The sequence below is a fragment of the Sapajus apella genome, unplaced genomic scaffold (assembly GCF_009761245.1).
Source record: "Sapajus apella isolate SASKATOON/1434 unplaced genomic scaffold, GSC_monkey_1.0 scaffold78, whole genome shotgun sequence".
Taxonomy (NCBI): Eukaryota; Metazoa; Chordata; class Mammalia; order Primates; family Cebidae; genus Sapajus; species Sapajus apella.
The window spans coordinates 1,529,801-1,548,795 of record NW_022437018.1 but is presented as its reverse complement, the minus strand read 5'-3'; the positions used below and the strand labels follow the sequence as shown (position 1 = coordinate 1,548,795).

Genomic DNA, 18,995 nt, shown 5'->3' with positions numbered 1-18,995 from the left:
TGTCTATCCTATAAATACAGCAGCAATGAATATCTCCAGCCTTCTTTCCTGCAGCAGTTTATTCATCTTTTTTTAAGTGCTTTCTAAATTGGGTCTTTCCTGTTTTAGAGATGAAAACAATAAAGAGAACTACCCCGACGCAGGGGCTCTGGTAGAGGAGCACGCACAGCCCTCTTGGGAGCTGCAGCAGCAGCATGTAGAGCAGACCGTGCTGGTGGACGGCGTATTGCGACCCAGCATGGGCAACTTCAAGTCCCGGAAGCCCAAGTCCATCTTCAAAGCAGAGAGTGGGAAGAGCCACGGAGAAAGTCAGGTAGCAGCTCTCGCTCTCTCTCTTTCCTTAGGCCTTTGCCAAGACGGGTGATTCTTAGGTTAGGGCAGACGTTTCTGGCAGACAATTTGAGTGCACTGTTTTGCGGGAAGGGATTGGCATGACTTGTCATTGTGTGCTCTGCTGGCCTGAGACAGGTAGAAGCTCTTGCAGGTTAAAAGTTGGGTGCTCTGAGCTGGCTAATAATTTGTTGCCCTTTAAAACATGTTCTTAAATATTGGACTTTGATTATTTATTTATTTGGACACAGAGTCTTGTTCTATCCCCCAGACTGGAGTGCAGTGGTCTGATCTCAGCTCACTGCAACCTCCACCTCCTAGGTTCAAGCAATTCTCCTGCCTCAGCCTCCTAAGTAGCTAGGATTACAGGCACCTGCCATCATGCCTAACTAATTTTTTTTTTTGTGTGTAGTTTTAATAGAGACAGGGTTTCGCCATGTTGGCCAGGGCAGTCTCGAACTTCAGACCTCAAGTGATCCACCCGCCTCAGCCTCCCAAAGTGTTGGGAACAGGCATGAGCCACAGTGCCCAGCTATTGGACTTTGATTTAAAGGAGCAGCTGCATTCTTTTGAGGGGGGAATATGAAAGAGGATCTCTCTGTTTTCATTCAGCCGGGTTGTTTTCATGCCTCAGAGGTAGGGTCTCTGCTCAGCAAAACCAAAATACTCAGTTTCATCCAGAGCTATTCTTTTAGGCTGAAGTTTAGCAGGTTGGAATAAACATACAAGTATATGTGTGTGTGTAGTATCTGGTTTTCTGAGGTCAATAAATATTTGAATGAATAAAGGAAACATCTTTCTAATACATGTTGATAATAAATGGGTATTTGATTAATTTTAAAAAATTTTATGTAAGAATGTAGCAAAGACTGATTTTTTATCCTAAAATTCCCTCATATAATTTATGAAATTTATGATGCTTTTTTTTTTTGTTTCTGAGACAAGGTCTCACTGTGTCACCCAGGCTGGAGTGCAGTAGTGCAATCTCAGGTCACTGCTACCTCCACCACCAGGTTCCAGCGATCCTCCCACTTCAGTCTCCCCTATTAGATGGGACTACAGGCACAAGCTGCCACGCCCAGCTAATTTTTGTATTTTCTTTTAGAGACGGGGTTTCAGCATGTCAACTAGGCAAGTCCTGACCTTGTGATCCACCTGCCTCAGCCTCCCAAAGTGCTGGGGTTACAAGAGTGAGCCACCATGCCTGGCCTTTATGATGATTTTAAAATAGATTGAGTTAATATAATCTACTTTACCTTTAAAAAGAGGTTAATATTTCCAACATTGAGATTTTACTTGTCATGCACCTAACATAGTTTTGGGGCCATGTTCCATAAGCATTCACTTTGCTTTTTTGTTAACATTAAATGTTAACTTTAAAATTATGTGGGAAGCTGTAAGTATAATAGGTTAATTTTGTAGTAACATTTAAGCCCAGTCCTATTTAGCAAATGTATATCAGGAGATCTTCCTGTTATAATAACTTTGGCTGGGAAGGTTTTTTAACCTTGCATTTGTTATTTGCCTTGTGATTTTTATCTTTCTTCTTCCTTGGCATTGCAACCTCTTATTTAGTCAGTTAATTTCATAGTGAAATGAAAATACCCTCTGCATTAATGAAGCTGTGTTGCAATTATCTTAAACCAAGTGTAACTGTTGTTGCAGAGATGTGAATGTGAAATACCATTTGAGTTATGATTAGCTTGAGATTATTACTGAAGGTACTCTAGCACCTAACTAATTAGGAGAGTCATGCTGGGGAGGGCACAGTTTCCCCAAGGGCTGCCCCCAGAGACTGACTGATCCCAGGGATGCTCTGACCTTGAATCTCCTACCACCGGTGATAGTAAGCTTCAAGGTGACCAGCCATCTCTCCTCAGAGTGCCTTCTTTCTTGTCATCCTGTAGTCTGGCCTCACAGAAATTGCAGAGTTGTCACTTGTAATAAGGTGCTAATGGGGCATGTAATTCCCAACCTGTTGCTCATACACAGGTAGATTTCAGGGGAGAAACATGTTTGTATAGTCTTTGCTCATAATACAGCATTGGAATCCTGGACTACAGGTAAAATTCCCACTGGAATTTAAGTGGCCTGTTCTGTCTGATACAATGAGCTGCATTCTCAAATGCCTTCCATTCCAAGCAAGACATTTGTTGAATAATGGAATTTTCCAATTATATCTGGGTTAAAAGAAGACAGATTATTATTGAATGCATATAAATTATCCTAGTGCCATAAGAATGTAAGGACACTTGGTATGAGTTTCTGAACTCTGGGGATCAGTGAGACTCAGATACCATTTTTAAATGCTTTATTTCAGTTTACATTAGCAGTATCTACTAAATTGTTGTGAGTTGCAGATAATTGAATCACAGAGAGAACTTGTTATATATTCAAAAATAGAACAATAAAACAATGATATACTAAATAAATAACTAAAATAAATTTTTCTTTATTAGACCATTCAATCTTCCTCTTATTATTATTTGAGACAAGGTCTCTCTCTGCCACTCAGACTGGAGTGCAGTGGTATGATCATGGCTTACTGCAACCTCCACTTCCCAGGCTCAAGGGATCCTCTTGCCTCAACCTCCCAAGTAATGGGGACTACAGCCACGCACCACAATGCCCGGCTAATTTATTTTTATTTTTAGTAGAGACAGGGTTTTACCATGTTGGCCAGGCTGATCTCAAGTGATCTGCCCTCCTCAGCCTCCCAAAGTGCTGGGATTACAGGCGTGAGCCACTACACCCAGCCTCAGTCAGTCTTGTATAATTAATTCTTGTTCCTCTTGATCTCGGGTTAGTGGTATCATGACACTGTCTGCTTCTCCACTAAAGTTCTGCAAATCCTGACTCAGTCCACTGGTGTCATCATATGCCTGTATCCAAGAGACTGTCATTTGAAATGTCAATTGTTTAAAGTGTCTGGTCCTTTACTATGAGGCTGTTGAGATTTATCTTTACCAAAGACACAAACTGTAGCCTAATGCTGAATAAAACCTTAGGCAAGCATTGGAGGAAATGAAACCATCTATAGATGACAGAAATAGAAATGGCTGTGGTTAGTTTACTACCAATAATTTGAAAATGCGAAAGGTCTGATGAGAGTTTATAATAAGCATAGCACATAATGTGACATGCAAACGAAGACAGTAAAATTATTCCTGCAAAATTAGAATGTCTTGAGGTTAATGAGTAAGCCGATTTTCAAAGAAGTCAGGGAATGTTATTTCTGATTTTATAAAAATGAATGAATATAGTTTTTTACAAAGAAAACTCTCAAGATATAACACTTTTAAAAGATTCATGAAGTCTGGAGTAGGTCATTAAACTCAACAGACAGTCTCATGTGCATCCCTGAGTGAAAACCAGTGACCTAGATATTGCTGGATTCAAATGAAAGAAATAAGGCTGTGGATAAGTCAACATTCTAAATAATAACTACACTTATCACGGATCGGTATCATTCTCTAATATCAAGCAAAGCTCCACCAGGACTTGGACCAATATGGGAGAATTTGATAAAACTATTTCATAAGAGTTTTCATTGTAGGGAAAATGTCACGTTAATTGGGTTTACCATGTAGTATGGTTGAGAGAGTGGATCTGTTTATAAAGCTGCATTTATTTGGGGGAACTTGAGCTTATGTTGCAGCTACAAATCCTACCTGATGCTTGTTGGTATCATCAAGATACTGAGTTCTAATGGTTGTGCTATAGGATCATCATTCCCCACAATCACTTATGAAGGCCTTATGGGCACAACCTTCATAAATTTAAAACCAACCCTCTTTGAAACTGAAGAGCACCATCACAGATGTTGCGCTACTGGCATTTCTGGGTTCTTTTTTTCACAAAGTTTGCAGGTAGGACCTGAGTGACTCTTCAGGCTGATCCTAACTAGGTTAAAAACAAAGGTGTGAAACAGATAAAAGGAGCCAGATGGTAACTGTTGAAAGTTTGGCTTAATGTTCCGCTTTTCTTACCTTTATTCTGATCCCCAAAGTCAGAATCAGAAGTTCTACTTCTGGAGGATCAGATTCAAATTTTAGTTTGAGCAACTTTTCTTTAATGTTGGCACTGACCACTTATATGAGAATGAACCATGGGTAGGGTGGCGGAATCTGAGATTTTGTGTGCATTCATGAATGACTGATTCCAGTTTTGCACCCGCTTTGAATGAAAAAATGAAAATGGGAGAGATTTAGTTATATTTGCTGATATAACAGAAGACCAAAAACTGGAAGGCAATGCAAGAATGCCCTCGAATAAGTTAAGGTGTTTAGAATAAGGAGAATATTTATTTGAATTGGAGTCAGTTTTCCTTTCTGCTTGTTTATCTCTTTCTTCCTTAGACAATAGGCTTTGCAAAATAATGCCTTGGATAAGGACCATTTAATGATCTGTCTCCTGGAAGGACAAGTTTTAGGGATACTATTGCCAGAGTTCCTTGAGATGATGAACTTGAAGTTAGAATGAGATGTTGAGTTGGTTGTTGATAAGCATAAACTCCTGATCAAAGTGGAATCCAGTGACAGTTTACTCTTACGTAATATCTAATTAGATAGCAACACCCTTTTCAAGAAGGAGAACCAATTTAAGATATGGATTATATGTTATAATGTTTCATGAAAACTTAACAATGATCCTGTATTGATCACCCTGTAAGTCATAAAATTAATCCTTGACAACTCAATTTGGGGAGGATTAGACTTAACTAACAGAACCAACTTCCTGTAATGGACCTCATAACTGTCCGGAGGGCACTTATTTTTAGCAATGGTAGATACAGTCTTGTCATCCCCACTCCCTGCCATCTGGCATCATGCTATTCACTGTCCTGTTGCTCTCCCCTCTGGTGGCTATTTTAGCAGAAGACAAAAAGTAGGAGGCTATATAGAGCTTTTCTGCAGTGAGCTGTACACTGTGATCATACTGCTAATCCACCTCCTCGGGGAGACCAGCTGTTTGGTCTGGTGTATATCAGCATCAGGTTTCTTCCACTTGTCCCTGTAGATGTGTTAAGAGACTGAAGAGAGATCTAGGTCTGATTGTGAAATTTTCATTTTTATCTTTCTAGAGACAAAAAGCTCCCTAGACACTTTCAGGCAAAATAACCTAACTATAAAATATTTACTATATTTCTGGTATCAGAGAGCATAGTTCTTATTCTTACTGTATTAGACCCTAAATTAAGATAAGGACAATAGTTAATTCTGGGCCATTTCTCTTCTACCCCCCAAAAGAACTAAGATTGTATTTTCAATTACAGATGTACTTTATGTGCATTTTTTCTTGATGTATTACTGATCCACTGAGCAACTTCAAACTGTAAAAGCAAGAAAACCAGAACAGCTGATTGATTCTGAGAGCACTGAAAAGCTAAAATAAACCTCAAATAGAAATTCCACTCGCTTTTCAGTGAGAGGAAGACTGTTAGGTTCTGAATATGCCTTTGAGGGCTTGCTTCTTGCAGTGTGTTGAGAGCTTGAATTCACTGAGATCCTAACAATTGGTCTTAGTTAGACAATTGTTTTGACACATTAGTTTGTGTTGTATTATTTCTCATGCATGATTAAGCAGCTCCAGTTTATATTTTTTACATCAGTTTCTGATTAGGTATGGATTTGTTGGAAGATCTGTTACTGGTCAGGAAGAAAAGTGATCCTCTGGGTTTGTGTTCCAAGTTTTCCTTCACTGTCTCAAGATAAAATGGTGAAGTTTCAGGGTGACGGGGCTCTGAGAAATGTAGGGTCCTGAAAGTGAGATCAGCTGAGTGAAATGTTTGGATTTACTGGTTTCTTGTGGTCTGTCAGATTCTGATCCTCCTCTTTGAATTAAGCCTGTTGTTAAAGCTTAACGATTAAGCTGACAAAAAATGGTATTTTTAGGAGGGAACCTGGGATGTCTGTAAAATCACTTTATCACTTTTTTTTTGGAAATATACAAATATATTCAGCTTAAATACTCACATGAAGGAATCTTAAATGAAGTGATGTACTTAGTCTGCCTGCGCAATACATCTCAGAAATGTAAAACCCTAGCATTCAGACAGAGTTTGCATTCAAAACAATGTAATTTATTTGAGACTTTTAAGTTAATCAATGGAGAATTTGGTAATTTGGTATTGTAGCACTCAGGGCCACATTATATAACTGATATTCCATCTGTGATGGAAGTTACGGAAGAACCCTCCTTAAAATAATAAGACATGAAGGTATTGATGGTGTTGGTTGAGTGTAGCAATGGAGGATGGTAAGGACTGATTCCTACTTACGTGCTACTTGGAATATTAAACAGAGGTGCAGATGGCTGCCATACAGGATGACGTCCATTTGTCACTTCTATGCATCTTTTTCATACTTAAATAAATTCTGATTTAAAGAATTTATGGTTTTTCCTATATAGTTCCAAAGAGAGTTTCTACTATTATATAGCCATATAAATTCAGTCCAATCAAGATCTACTGACACATGGAGAGAAGAGAAGCATTCATGAGGCACCTTTGTCCGTATTGGTATCTGTTGACCCTCCATTGGGTTCCAAGACCTGCTGCCTCTACTATGGAGCTGTTTCCTTTAATGAACCCAAGAGATAAATAGTTGGGTAGCAATTTGGTGATGTGGTAAAACACATGGTCCATAGCTTCAGTTGGATATGGGTTCAAATTCCTTCTGCTACTTTCTTTCTGTGTGACTTTAAGTATCACTTACCAGCTCTTTGTGTCATTTTCCCTATCTTTAAACTGGAGATAACAAATTATATCTGTCTTAAGAGGTTGTTGAGCATTAAAGTTAATGATAATATTTATATCATGAAAATGATATGAACTTAAACATTCAAATTTTAGGGGATTAGAAGTAGTTTTTAAAGTGTTTTATAGATTCATTTGGCTTGCATAAACACAAAAGCCTCCTTAATTGCATGTTTCATGAGTTGGCCTAGGCTGAACTCTGCTGCAATAACAAATAACTTAAATCCTTAGTGATTCAAACCAATAGAAGTGCATTTCTCATACATGGTACATAGCCATCACTGGTCACCAGTAGGTGTCTGTTCACATTAGTCAACTAAAGACTCAAGCTAATGAAACAGTTGCAGTCTTACATGTTGCTGGTTTCCAAGTGAGAGAGCAAGATATCTTGAGGGTCCTGCACCAACTATTACAAGATCCAGCCTGAAGTAACACATAGCATTTCCATTCTCTACTAATTGGCCAGAGATGGTCATGTGCTTCGCCATAACCACAACCCCATAACTCAATGGACCAGGAAGTACAATTCTACAATATGTCCTAAGAGGGAGAATGTAATACTGGACAATAGCACTAATGACTTCCACATCCCCTACTCAAAAAAGCGCATAACCCAAAGCAAGATGAAGTTAATTGGTCTTTTTTCTTTTCTAGCTCTTCACACCACTGAAGTAGTAATGTTATTAATGTCAAGGACTAAAAGAAGAAAAAGAATATTCATTAGTTAATTAAGTACCACCAAAGGATATATGTGCTATTATATTATTGTTTTGAATAGGAACTAAACTTTTGTGCAAGCATCCCTTCAGTGAAACACCTGCTTCATTATTATAGGGAACAAAGAAGTAGGTCTAGCATTGATTTCTTTCTTACTGCCAAATGAAACTTCAAGCTCATTAATTCTGCTGTTTTATTTAGGAATAATGGTGGTCTTGCTCTCATTAGAAGATTGGAGTGACTTTGGGTGGTCTTGCTCTCGTTTGAAGATTGGAGTGACTTATGCCAGCTGAACCTGTGGTGCCATGATTTAGAGACATTTTAAAATTTGATTCAAAAATACTTTCTAAAGAAAGGGGATTTAACAATCTGGATATTGTCAGATATGGGAGCTGGGTTTCTGCACACACATACATATGCAAATGCACATCCTCATGTTCTTTGTGATATTTATCCAAGAGCAGGGTGTTCTTTAGGCAAAGAAAACAGCTTATCAAGGACTTAGCCTGTTTTGGAGCTTAGAAGTAAAGCTGTTTGGAAAGTCTGGATAGCAGAAACAAATGAACTGACATTTTGGATAACTAAGAATTGCTTATCTTAACTTTATTAAACATGGTTACATAGCACTCGGGAACTGAGACATAACATATTAATCTCAAGCCTACAATTTTGGGCCCCATAGTTTTCCAGAGATGTAGTTGCCACATAAAATATGGGATGCCCAGTTAAATTTGAATTTTGAATAAACAATGAAGAATATTTTTAGAGTAAGTATGTCCCGAATATTGCATGGGATATACCTACGTAAATTACTTACTAAATGCAAATTTATTATCTAAAATTCAAATTTAACTGGGCATCCTGTGTTTTTATCTACTAACTATGGGTGACCCTATCAAGAATGAATGGCATGAACATTTAATCAAATGCACCTTCTCCTCCCAAGGCAGAAATAACCAGCTGTACCCATGTGATCTGAGAGCTGCCAGGATTTTTTTTCTTTTTTTCTTTTTTTTTTTTTTTTTTTTTTAGTTCAAACCTTAAAGGGTAGTTAAAGACAGCATAGGAAAGGAAGTTAGCAGACTAAATCTAGGAGGTTTTTTGCACTATTTATTTTATCTTGAGTGTTCAAACAGCATGAAACATCCTGGGAAGAGCTGCTCACTCTCTTGGGATAATAAAGCCTTGAAAATTGCATAGATGCTCTCAACAAGTTTGAAAATCTGCCCTCAAAGTCTGCACACCACCTTCCCATAGGATACTGCCATGAGCAGAGGCTGTCATCAAGTCAATAGGAAGGCCGACTTTTATAAGCCAGCTTCTGTGTTAAAATGATCAACAGTGATATCGCTCCTGGCACAAGCAGACAGAACAATGGAGCCATGTTTTGAGCATTAATCCTGTTGGAGATAAGCAGCCAGCCAGAACGTTGTGGCTTTGAAAACTGGTGCTCTATGCTGAGGCTAGTGTCAAAGGTGAGGATAAGTTAACTATTTTAAGCATCATTTTATTATGTAGATGCCTCCAGGCACGGGTAACTGATATGCTTAAATTATGAAAGAACTTTGCCTTCCCACCCAACAAAGCTCATCATGTTTTGTTATGAATCTTTTTTTATTTCAACTGAACTCTCTCTACCTTTACTGCCTAATAAGTTGTAGCCACAATTAGGGGATTTCTTACAGGAACAAAGATGTTCAGCACTGCCTCTTTTGTTCTTTAACATGCTGAGCTACAATATTATGATTGCTTGGCTTGGTAATGTTGCTGCGTGCCAGGGAAATTTCCAATAGGAAAGCTCATTCTGATGTTAGATTTTTAGGCTTTTCAGCTGTAGCTAACTTGAAATAACCAAAGGGAGACTGAAGGTTTAAAGGTAAGTCAATTTGCCAGCATGGCAGTGGTAGCAGTTGGCTTTTAGTGTGTTTAAATCCATGAAACACTGACCTTACTAAAGGCATGACCTACCACCAGATTTAAAATTCACCAGGAGAAAATCTGAATGTTGTGCTCGTGGATCCACAGGAGGGCATTACACACTCCCACCTCTTCCCTCTGTCAGGTTTTTCCTGCCTATTGCTTACTGTCTTCTCAGCTGTATTGAAACTGACATTTCATTTAGGAACCCAGAGAGGATGGTCCTCTGAAGACTCAGTTATTGCTCCCTCTGAAAGACAAAAGGATGGAACAAAAGCCTGAACTAGTTTGACTCTAAATATTAGATTGGTGCAAAAGTAATTGTGGTTTTTGCCATTACATTTCAATGGCAAAAACCACGATTACTTTTGCACCAATCTAATATAAAACAGGGCAATACTAATGGTTTAAGGCTTTTTCCTTTTACATTTTGTTTATTTTTTTCCACTGGTTACCTATAAAGACTTTGACAGCTGTGACCTTTTCTACTTGATGTCAAGCATCAAGATGGAAATAGAGAAAATAAGCGCAAAACCCTATCATATAGCTCTGAGTGCTCCACTCCCACCTCATGCTAAAAAAACAGAGTCAGAACTCAGCAGTTGGTTCTTGATGTAATCAGGAGTCTGGAGGAACAAGGGTCTGTATGTTAGGGCCATCCTTGAGCCAAGGTCCGGGCAGGAATCTGGTAAGCTGTACTCTAGCCCAGCAGCCTTGCAGTCTCCAGGGTTTGGGGGTGAGTGAGGAGCCCAGGCAGTTTACCAAGAGGTAATCAACTCTATGCTGAGGTGCGGTTGGGCTCAAGGTAGGCATCAGGATGAGGGGGAAGCAGAGAGCTGGCACTAAAGGAGACAGGATTCTAATCTCTGGATAATGGAGATAATATTCTAACTCAACATAATAAAAGTCTTCACAGACTATTTTTTTTAAGTCTTTTAAATTAGAAAATGCAGTAACTGCAAAAATTCTTGAGTGTTATTTTATTTTTCTGCCATTGAAATCTTTATAATTGTGTTAAAATTTCAGAATTGACACACCTACGGTTTATTACAGTATCTGATTGCAAGGCCATACCTCTGAACACATTTTGTTGTTGACTAAGATACTTTCGAAGTTGGTTTATTTTGGCTTCCTCTTTCTTAGCTGTGAACTAATTGCTAAATGTGAGTTATCTCAGAGCCTTTTAGTGTTGTGTTCTTTAGAAGGAAATGTTTCCATTGCAAACAAGACTAAAAAGTGTGTCTTCAACACACACACATAAAATAATCCTCTGCCCCCTTATTTCAGAGTGGATGATTTTAATCAGTCACCTTTTTTAGCTTTAGCTACGTTGGGACCTCTGTTACGTTTTGAAAATGGTCTGCCCTACGCACACTGAGCTGGCCTTTCCTTTCACTTCTCAAACTAACAATTGCACTAGCAGTCCCTTTTTGGGCAAAACCATCAGTCAGTTTTGCTCGATTTGCCAAATTAGGCTCGGGAACATGGTGTTTCATCAGTAATGCTGGGTTGAGTGTGCCTAAGGGGGCATTTGTTTTCTGTCTTGTAGTCTTGTAAGTTGTGGGGAGTAAAGATATGAGTGATAGTGGAACTGCCACCTAATTTGTTATCCTTGTACCATAGGATGTGGAAAGGATGGGGGGATGGAAGCTAGACAGAAAGATTATAAGGGCTGGATTGTAAAGGCCTCGGATTCTATCCTAATGAGTTTTCTTATTCTGATACTTTGCAAACATTTTTCTATTTCTAATTTCTAACAGCTGAGGAGACTGGACTTTTACCATAAGAGGGAGTTTCTTTGAAATCTCCCTATAGGGGATATTTTCCCTCTTGTACATTGAGTGGAATGGGCTGAATAGTGTCTCCCTTAAATTCGTGTCTACTTAGAGCCTCAGAATGGAACCTTATTTGGAAATAGGGCCTTTGCAGATATAATTCATGTAAGAATTCAGATGAGATCATCTTGAATATTTAGGGTGAGCCCTAAAGCCAACCCCTGGTGTCCTTATAAGAAGAGGAGCAGACACAGAGAGACGTGCAGGGAATAAGGCCATGTGAGGATGGGGGCGGAGGCTGAAGTGATGCTGCCACAAGCCAAGGAGTGCCTGGAGCCACCTGGAGCTGGAAAGGCAAGGAAGGATTTTTTCCTAGAGCCTTTGAAGAGAGCTTGGCCCTTCTGAAACCTTGATTTTGGACTTCTGGCCTCCACAACTGTGACAGAATAAAGTTCTGCTGTTTTAAAGCCAACGAATTGTAGTAATTCATCACCAAACCCTAGGAAACTAATACAAGAAGGGGCTTCCTGAAGCTGGAGTGGGCTGGCTCCTTGGTGCTCCAGAGGTACTGGCAGGAACTGATGGGGTTCTGTTCCAGGAGGATGTGGGGCATTGACAGGGTGGAGATATATGGGCATAGGGCACTATGACTGGGATCATAGTAGGCTGGGATCATGAGTAGGCTGACAGGGTGGAGATATATGGGCATCGGGCATTATGACTGGGATCCAGTGACTACACAATGGTGTGGAGTGGGGACTTCTACCTTGAAGAAGCTGAGGCAGGTTTATGACTAGTCATTTAGGTTTAGTAGTTGTATCGAAGATGGAGAATTAGCTACAACGTGGCTGGTAACCAGGTAGAACATATGATCTTATGGCCTGGCTTTCTCAAAATCATAAATGTAGTTGAGAGTTTGTGTAGGATGTTAGTTTTATTATTAACTTTGTCACAAGTAGATGGCAAGATACAAATCTTATTGCCTGTCAGTCCAGGTTTTGAACTAACAGAATGATTCAGGACCCTTTCTTCACTCCTTTAACAGCTGACATTGGAGGGCCATGGGCCACTGTAGTTGTGGATGCAAAGAGAGATGAGCCCTGGTGTTTGTGCTTTGGACAGGCATGTTACCTGCCCTGGGGTAACAGTGATAGGAACAGGAGGCAGAGTCCTTAGCACGCACTGGCACTGCCTCTGCTGTCGTTCTATTTGTCTTTGAATCCCAGTGAAGTATCTAAGATTAACAGTCTGAAAATGAGGGATAATACGACCCAACTGCAAGGTTTGTTTGAAGGATTAAATGAAATAATACTTTTAAATTATTTACTGTAATATATAGTACATAGTAAAAGCTCAATAAATGTTAGAATGTTAGCTATTAGTATGGTTATTTTATCCTAATACATTGTGACAATAGTGAGAATAAAAATGAAAAGTTTGGTCCAGGCACGGTGGCTCCCTGGCCCACCTTGGGACGTGGGTGGATCACCTGAAGTCAGGAACTTGAGATCAGCCTGGCCCCCCTGGTGAAACCTCATCTCTACTAAAAATATAAAAATTAGCCAGGTGTGGTGGCAGGTGTCTGTAATCCCAGCCACTAAGGAAGCCAAGGCAGGAGAATGGCTTGGACCAGGGAGGCAGAGGTTGCAGTGAGCCGAGATCATGCCATTGCACTCCAGCTTGGGTGACAAGAGCGAAACTCCGACACACACACACACACACACACACACAAGAAAATAAAAAAGCTCCTATCCTCTCTGGAAAAGACCTATTCTTCTGTGGCCACGGTGACCAGTAACCATCGGAACTGTGTTTTGTACCTGTTTAGCTGAGTCAATAATAACTTGCTTTGGCAATCATTTGTGCTTCTGTAAGCTAGCCAGTCAGCTTGCTTCTGAAAGCTAGCCAACAACACACACAGTTGTAAAGCCAGACAATTGGCAACAGCTAAACTCTAGTGCACATTCCAGGCTAGTCAGCCAGTCAGCAACATTCTCACTCCAGCTTTACTTCTGCAGCTAAAGGTCAACTAATGCCTAAACATTCCAGCTTCTGGTAGTCTGCCAGTGCTTGAACTCTAAGGGTCTCCAAGCCCTGAGGAAGATCAGCTCTCTTTGCTTTGCTCGAGGAGAATGCCTCTGAGAGTGCAGTTTTCCTTGCTTTAGCAAGCAATGAATTCAGTTTTTTGTTGATATTGGGTAGGGACCTCTTCCTTCAAATGATAGAATTATGAATAAAACGCTAAAAGATCACAAAAATAAGGCTGTATGGAAAAGTTCACGCAAGTGGTGATTTTTGGCCTAACTTGTAAAATAGAAGTTATTTAAGTAGAGAAAATTCCAGGAGGAGGGAGGTTTTCTAAGCTGAGGGAACACACTGTGAGTGAAGACATGAGTGACAGTGGAATTCAAGAGCTGCCACCTAATTTGTCATCTGTGGACTGTAGGATGTGGAAAGGATGGGGTGATGGAAGCTAGACAGGAAGTTTGTAGGGGCTGGATTGTAAGAGCCTTGGATTCCATCCTAATGAGTTTTCTTATTCCAGTGCTTTGCAAACATTTTCTAAGTTCTAACAGCTGAGGAGAATGAACTTTTACCATAGGTGGGAGTTTCTTTGAAATCTCCCTATACGAGATATTTGTCATTCTATTTTGGCTGCCAAGCATCTGAACTCTGTCCTTGTGCTTGGAGAATTTCCCATTGGAGGGAGAAAAGAAGAATGTTTTATTCACTATAGAAACTGAATAGGCCACTATTTGCTTTTTCAGCCTCCCTTTCAGCTAGGACATGGGCACAACTAGGATGATACCAGTCAGAAGTACACTCCCTAATCTTGGTTTGAGATGAGAAGCCAAGAAGTCAGCTCTAGAAGTGGGAGTGAATGCAGCAAGAAATGAGATCTGAGCTGTGAGTGGTGGTCATAGTGGTGGTGCCCGTTGTTGAGTGCATGGTGCGAACATTGCACGCTGCAGAATTGACCTCTTTTCATCAATCCTAAGATTCACATATTTCTAACACTTCAGTATCACTGAAGTCAGTATGCTCCTTATAATAAATGTTTTATAGAAGCTGATAAGCAGCATTATTTACTTTTTTCTTAAAAAATAAAAAACAGTGATCTTAGGGTCAGTGTCTCTCTAAATCATCACTTAAATTTGTTATCCCAGGATACTGTGCCATGTTAATGCGTTATGCTAATAACTCATTCAAAAATATTTATCACATAATGTCTATGTGAGATTATGGAGAATGAATGTGATGTGAGAGTGGCCTTCATGGAGCTTTCATTGCATTGTGTATCTGGTGGGCTTGCAACCCCCTGCAGAGCATTCCTGCCATTCCTATCCCCAGTGGACTTGACCCCAGGTTAAGAAGCACAATGCAGGCCACAAAAAGCGATAGACTTGGCTGGCGTGGTGGCTCACATGTGTAATACTAGCACCTTGGGAGCACAATCCGAATGTATTATCTGCTCTGATTGCGTAGAAGGAAGCATGCTTCCTAAAGGGATCACCTCTTGGGGAATATATTCTACTTGTGGCTGAAGAGTCTGATAAAAGATTTAGAGATAAACAGCCCTAATGACTGTTAGTTGGGATATTAGACATAGAGGCTATTTGAGCAGCCTTTGATAAAATGAAAGCCTTTGATAAAATAAAATAAAAGGCCACTGTAGAGTTGGTCCTGCTTTAGGCTAACATTGTAGCTGGAGACCTTTTAATATTTTGCACCTTTTTAGAACCTCATTTCCCAAATCTAGCACCTTGGGTATTACTGAGTGTATACTGGAGCATTACTGTTTACCTAACATGAAAGTTTTGACATCTTTAAATTACCATTAAAATGCAAGTGAATGCTAGGCATTCATAAGATACCACTATTTTCAAAATGTCTATTCTCTTAAGATATCTTAGAATAATTTTATTGTCCAGATTTGATTTATTATTTTTGTTAATTTGTTTTTAGTTTGAGATAGCATTGTACATAATACTTCATTTCCTCCTTAATTTTATCCCAGTTTTCAAAAGTTTCTTAAATTGGTTTCCATGAAAGTGAAATCCATGTCACATTTCTGGTTTCTGAGATAATATTTTCCTTCCTCATTCCCTTGCCACCTCTTATCTTTCTCAAAAGAAAAAAACAAAATACAGAACCGTGCATTCATTGTAAGATGGGAGAGCTCTGATGCTTCCACAATGTCTTTATAAGGGGAATGTTAGAATGACATGATCCTCCTTTGTTAACTGTTTCACATTTTGTGAGAACAGTTGGCCTTGCCCTAAAACCCTCAATGACTGGTTCAGCAGAAGGGAAGGCAGAGATGTCCCTTGTTGATACAAGAATATAAGGAGGGCCTAGTATTGAAAGCTGTGACTATAATGCAGCAGCTTTAGTGGCTGGAGTAATCTTTGTGATGGTAATTTTGGATTTTTCTCACGACTGCTTTGGAAATAGAAGAATAATTTGATTCTTGCTAAGCTAAATAAAACAAACAAGGGAGCTTACGAAGTGAAACATTGAGGGATATTTGAAACCAAAGAAAAAAAAAGGGGGGAATAAAATAAAAGGGGGGCTTTTCCCAGGAAGGTAATGCTCTATTTTAAGTAAGAGGTATTTTTTATTTATTTATTTTTATTTTTATTTCTTGAGATGGACTCTTGCTCTGTCACCCAGGCTGGAGTGCAGTGGCACGATCTTGGCTCACTGAAACCTCCCTCTTCCAGGTTCAAGCGATTCCCCTGCCTCAGCCTCCCGAGTAGCTGGGACTACAGGCGTGTGCCCCCACACCCAGCTAATTTTTTGTATTTTTAGTAGATACGGGGTTTTACCATGTTGGCCAGCTTAGTCTCAAACTCTTGACCTCAGGCCACCCGCCTCGGCCTCCCAAAGGGCAAGTAAGAGGTACTTAAGGGATCTTAAACCTCAGCTCAGAAGGAGATAATTTAAAATATACATATGTACTTAATTTATATTAAAATCACAGAATTTAAAGCTTGGCATGGTTATATGTGCCTGTAGTCCCAGCTATTTTGGAGGCCAAGGTGGGAGGATTACTTGAGCCCAGAAGTTGGAGAGTCCAGCCTGAGCAACATAGCAAGACCTTGTCTCTTAAAAAAAAAAAAAGGAAAAAAAAAACAACAAAAAACTCCCCAAAATTAGCATTTCCTATATTTAAAATCATAGTAACCTTTTGAACTCAAAATAATTCACTGGCTTCTGTACTAGACCTGAGAGGCATATGGCTGAGGAGTGAGGACAGACTTGACAAAGGGGCCTTCTTATCATACCTCTGTTCTATGCATAGGACTAAGTTCTAGTAGAAAGGCTTAGGCTTGTGTTACTGTATTTATAGGTGCTGACTCACTGCTCCAGGTGTTCCATTTAACCATGATTATTGATTCCTTGCTTTTGAAAATTGTATGCTTTATTAAAGTTTAACACAAGTAGAACATAAGGAACAGTGGCATCTATTTTAAAGAACATTATTTATCACATCTTAAGACAGAAGTCATACTATTGAGTGTGTTTTACTAATGTTTAATGTTTCTTTTATTTTCTTACCCTGTTTTCCTTATGGAGTTAAAATTCTTTAGCATTTCATTGCAATATGAAACAAATGGGTCAGGCAATGAGCTTCCTTCTTGAAGATTTCATGATAACCCGCTCTGCATTTTATTTCTATTTCTCCTTCTTGGTCTTCTCTGCAGTATCATTTCCATCTGTCTGTCTCTTAAATGTTTTAAAATTAAATATTCTTATTTTAAATTATAAAAGCAACACACACTCATTAAACAATTCAAGCAATTAAGTAACTTATAAATTAACATACCACACATAAAAAACCATAAGTGCAGAGTAATAATACACACACACACAAACACACACACACACACACACACACACACACACATATATATATATACACAAACATATTGATCTACCCCCTCCACCTCTCCCTGTGGGTTCTTACTATATATACATTATTTTGTAGCTTGAGTTTGGATTTAACAATATAACATCAGTGCTATAAATATTGGCATTCCACAGGGTTTTCTCCCAAGTTTCATCTTCCCTCGCTGCCTATTCTGAATGGTGTTATCTGACTTGTGGTTTTGGTCACCCTCCTGATCATCCTCAAATATATATTGCCAACCCTGGTCTGTCTCTAAGAATCCAGCCCCTCTATTTATCATTGCCTACTTAGATGCTGCATTGGTCCCTCATACGCAACTCTCCCTGAACACTGTTTCTCTTCCTGTGTCCGTCTTAGGGAGCAGCAATAGCATTTGCCCCATGTTCCCACTTAGAGATTTAGCATCACCATTGGTCCTTCTTTTTCATTCAACCACATTCTGTCAATCACCAGACCTATTTTTTCCATCTCTTTAATATTTTTTTTACCTAATTTCTTATTCTCCATACTACTTACCACCTCTGTCATCCAAGTGACAGTAATCTCTTGCTTGGGATGCTCTAATTATCTAACTATCCTTCTTTCTTTGACTCCTCCTCTTCACCTTCTAATCCTCACAAGCTGATCCACACAAGATGATCTTCCTCCAGTGCAAATCTAAACATGCCTTACTTCTAATATTCGGTGGCTTGCCATTGCCAGTGGAATAAAGCCCAAACTCTTTAAGACTGGCAGGTCTTCATATGTACAGGTTTCCCATGATCTGGCTTCTGCCTGTGCCTTGCCTGCCTCATTGTTCACCATCCCTACCTTTGACTCTCACTCTAAACATCGCCACCCATCCAGAGTTCCTTGAACATTCCATACTCTCACGTACACGTTTGCCTTGATACGTTCTTCCTCTCCATCATGCTGTTTCTTCCAGTTGATGTTCATTTATCCTTTAGGCCACTTCAGTGATACTTTTTCCAAGAGCTAGGCTTGGTGCCATTCCTATATGTTCTCAAAGTGTCTCACACTTGGTCTTTATCCTGTTGTAGCATTGATCGTACTATACTGCAATTGCCTGTTTATAGCTTGTATCCTGCCACCTCTTCTGTCCCCTACTACCATTGCCACTGCTAAATTGACTGTGAGCTCCCTGAGGGCAGGAACTAGGAAGAGCACAGAATATAGCCCCTGATAGGGACTAAATATTTGAGTGATGAATGAATGTCGTCAGAAAACCAAGAATCCCATAAAGCTGCAAAGATGACCAGTTTCTGAATCCTAGGAGTTACAGTAGTCAAGTCTAGGACATCTCATTAGCTGTGAGGAATCAGGCTGGTTCTAAGGTCAGGGTAAGCGTATTTCAGGGCTTGGCCGCGGTAGTTATCACTACTAGTGCTATGAGGGAGTGAAACAATGTGATCATACTGAGAAACTGTTTGCCTTTTGCTTTCCTTCAGGCTTTATGCTGTTTGGAGCCTTCTGTAGTCTCAGCAAGGTGATGTAATTGGTGAGTTGGAGACCTGTTCAAGGCCTAACTCCTCAGTGGGGCAGGAGCAGAAATGCAAGGATTCCTAGAGAGAGGTAGCTAGATTTT

The 18,995-nt window shown here is 39.6% G+C and overlaps 1 protein-coding gene across 7 annotated transcripts in view; it reads left to right on the top strand.

Annotated features, from left to right (window-relative positions):
* Positions 1 to 18,995, top strand: part of FAM13C (family with sequence similarity 13 member C) — a 115,899-nt gene that overhangs the window by 10,329 nt on the left and 86,575 nt on the right. For all 7 annotated transcript variants that reach the window (XM_032252541.1, XM_032252536.1, XM_032252534.1 and 4 more), the window contains one exon: positions 109 to 313. In XM_032252541.1, coding sequence (XP_032108432.1) covers positions 239 to 313 — 75 coding nt within the window. In that variant the 5' untranslated portion in view covers positions 109 to 238. The remainder of the gene's footprint in view (positions 1 to 108; positions 314 to 18,995) is intronic.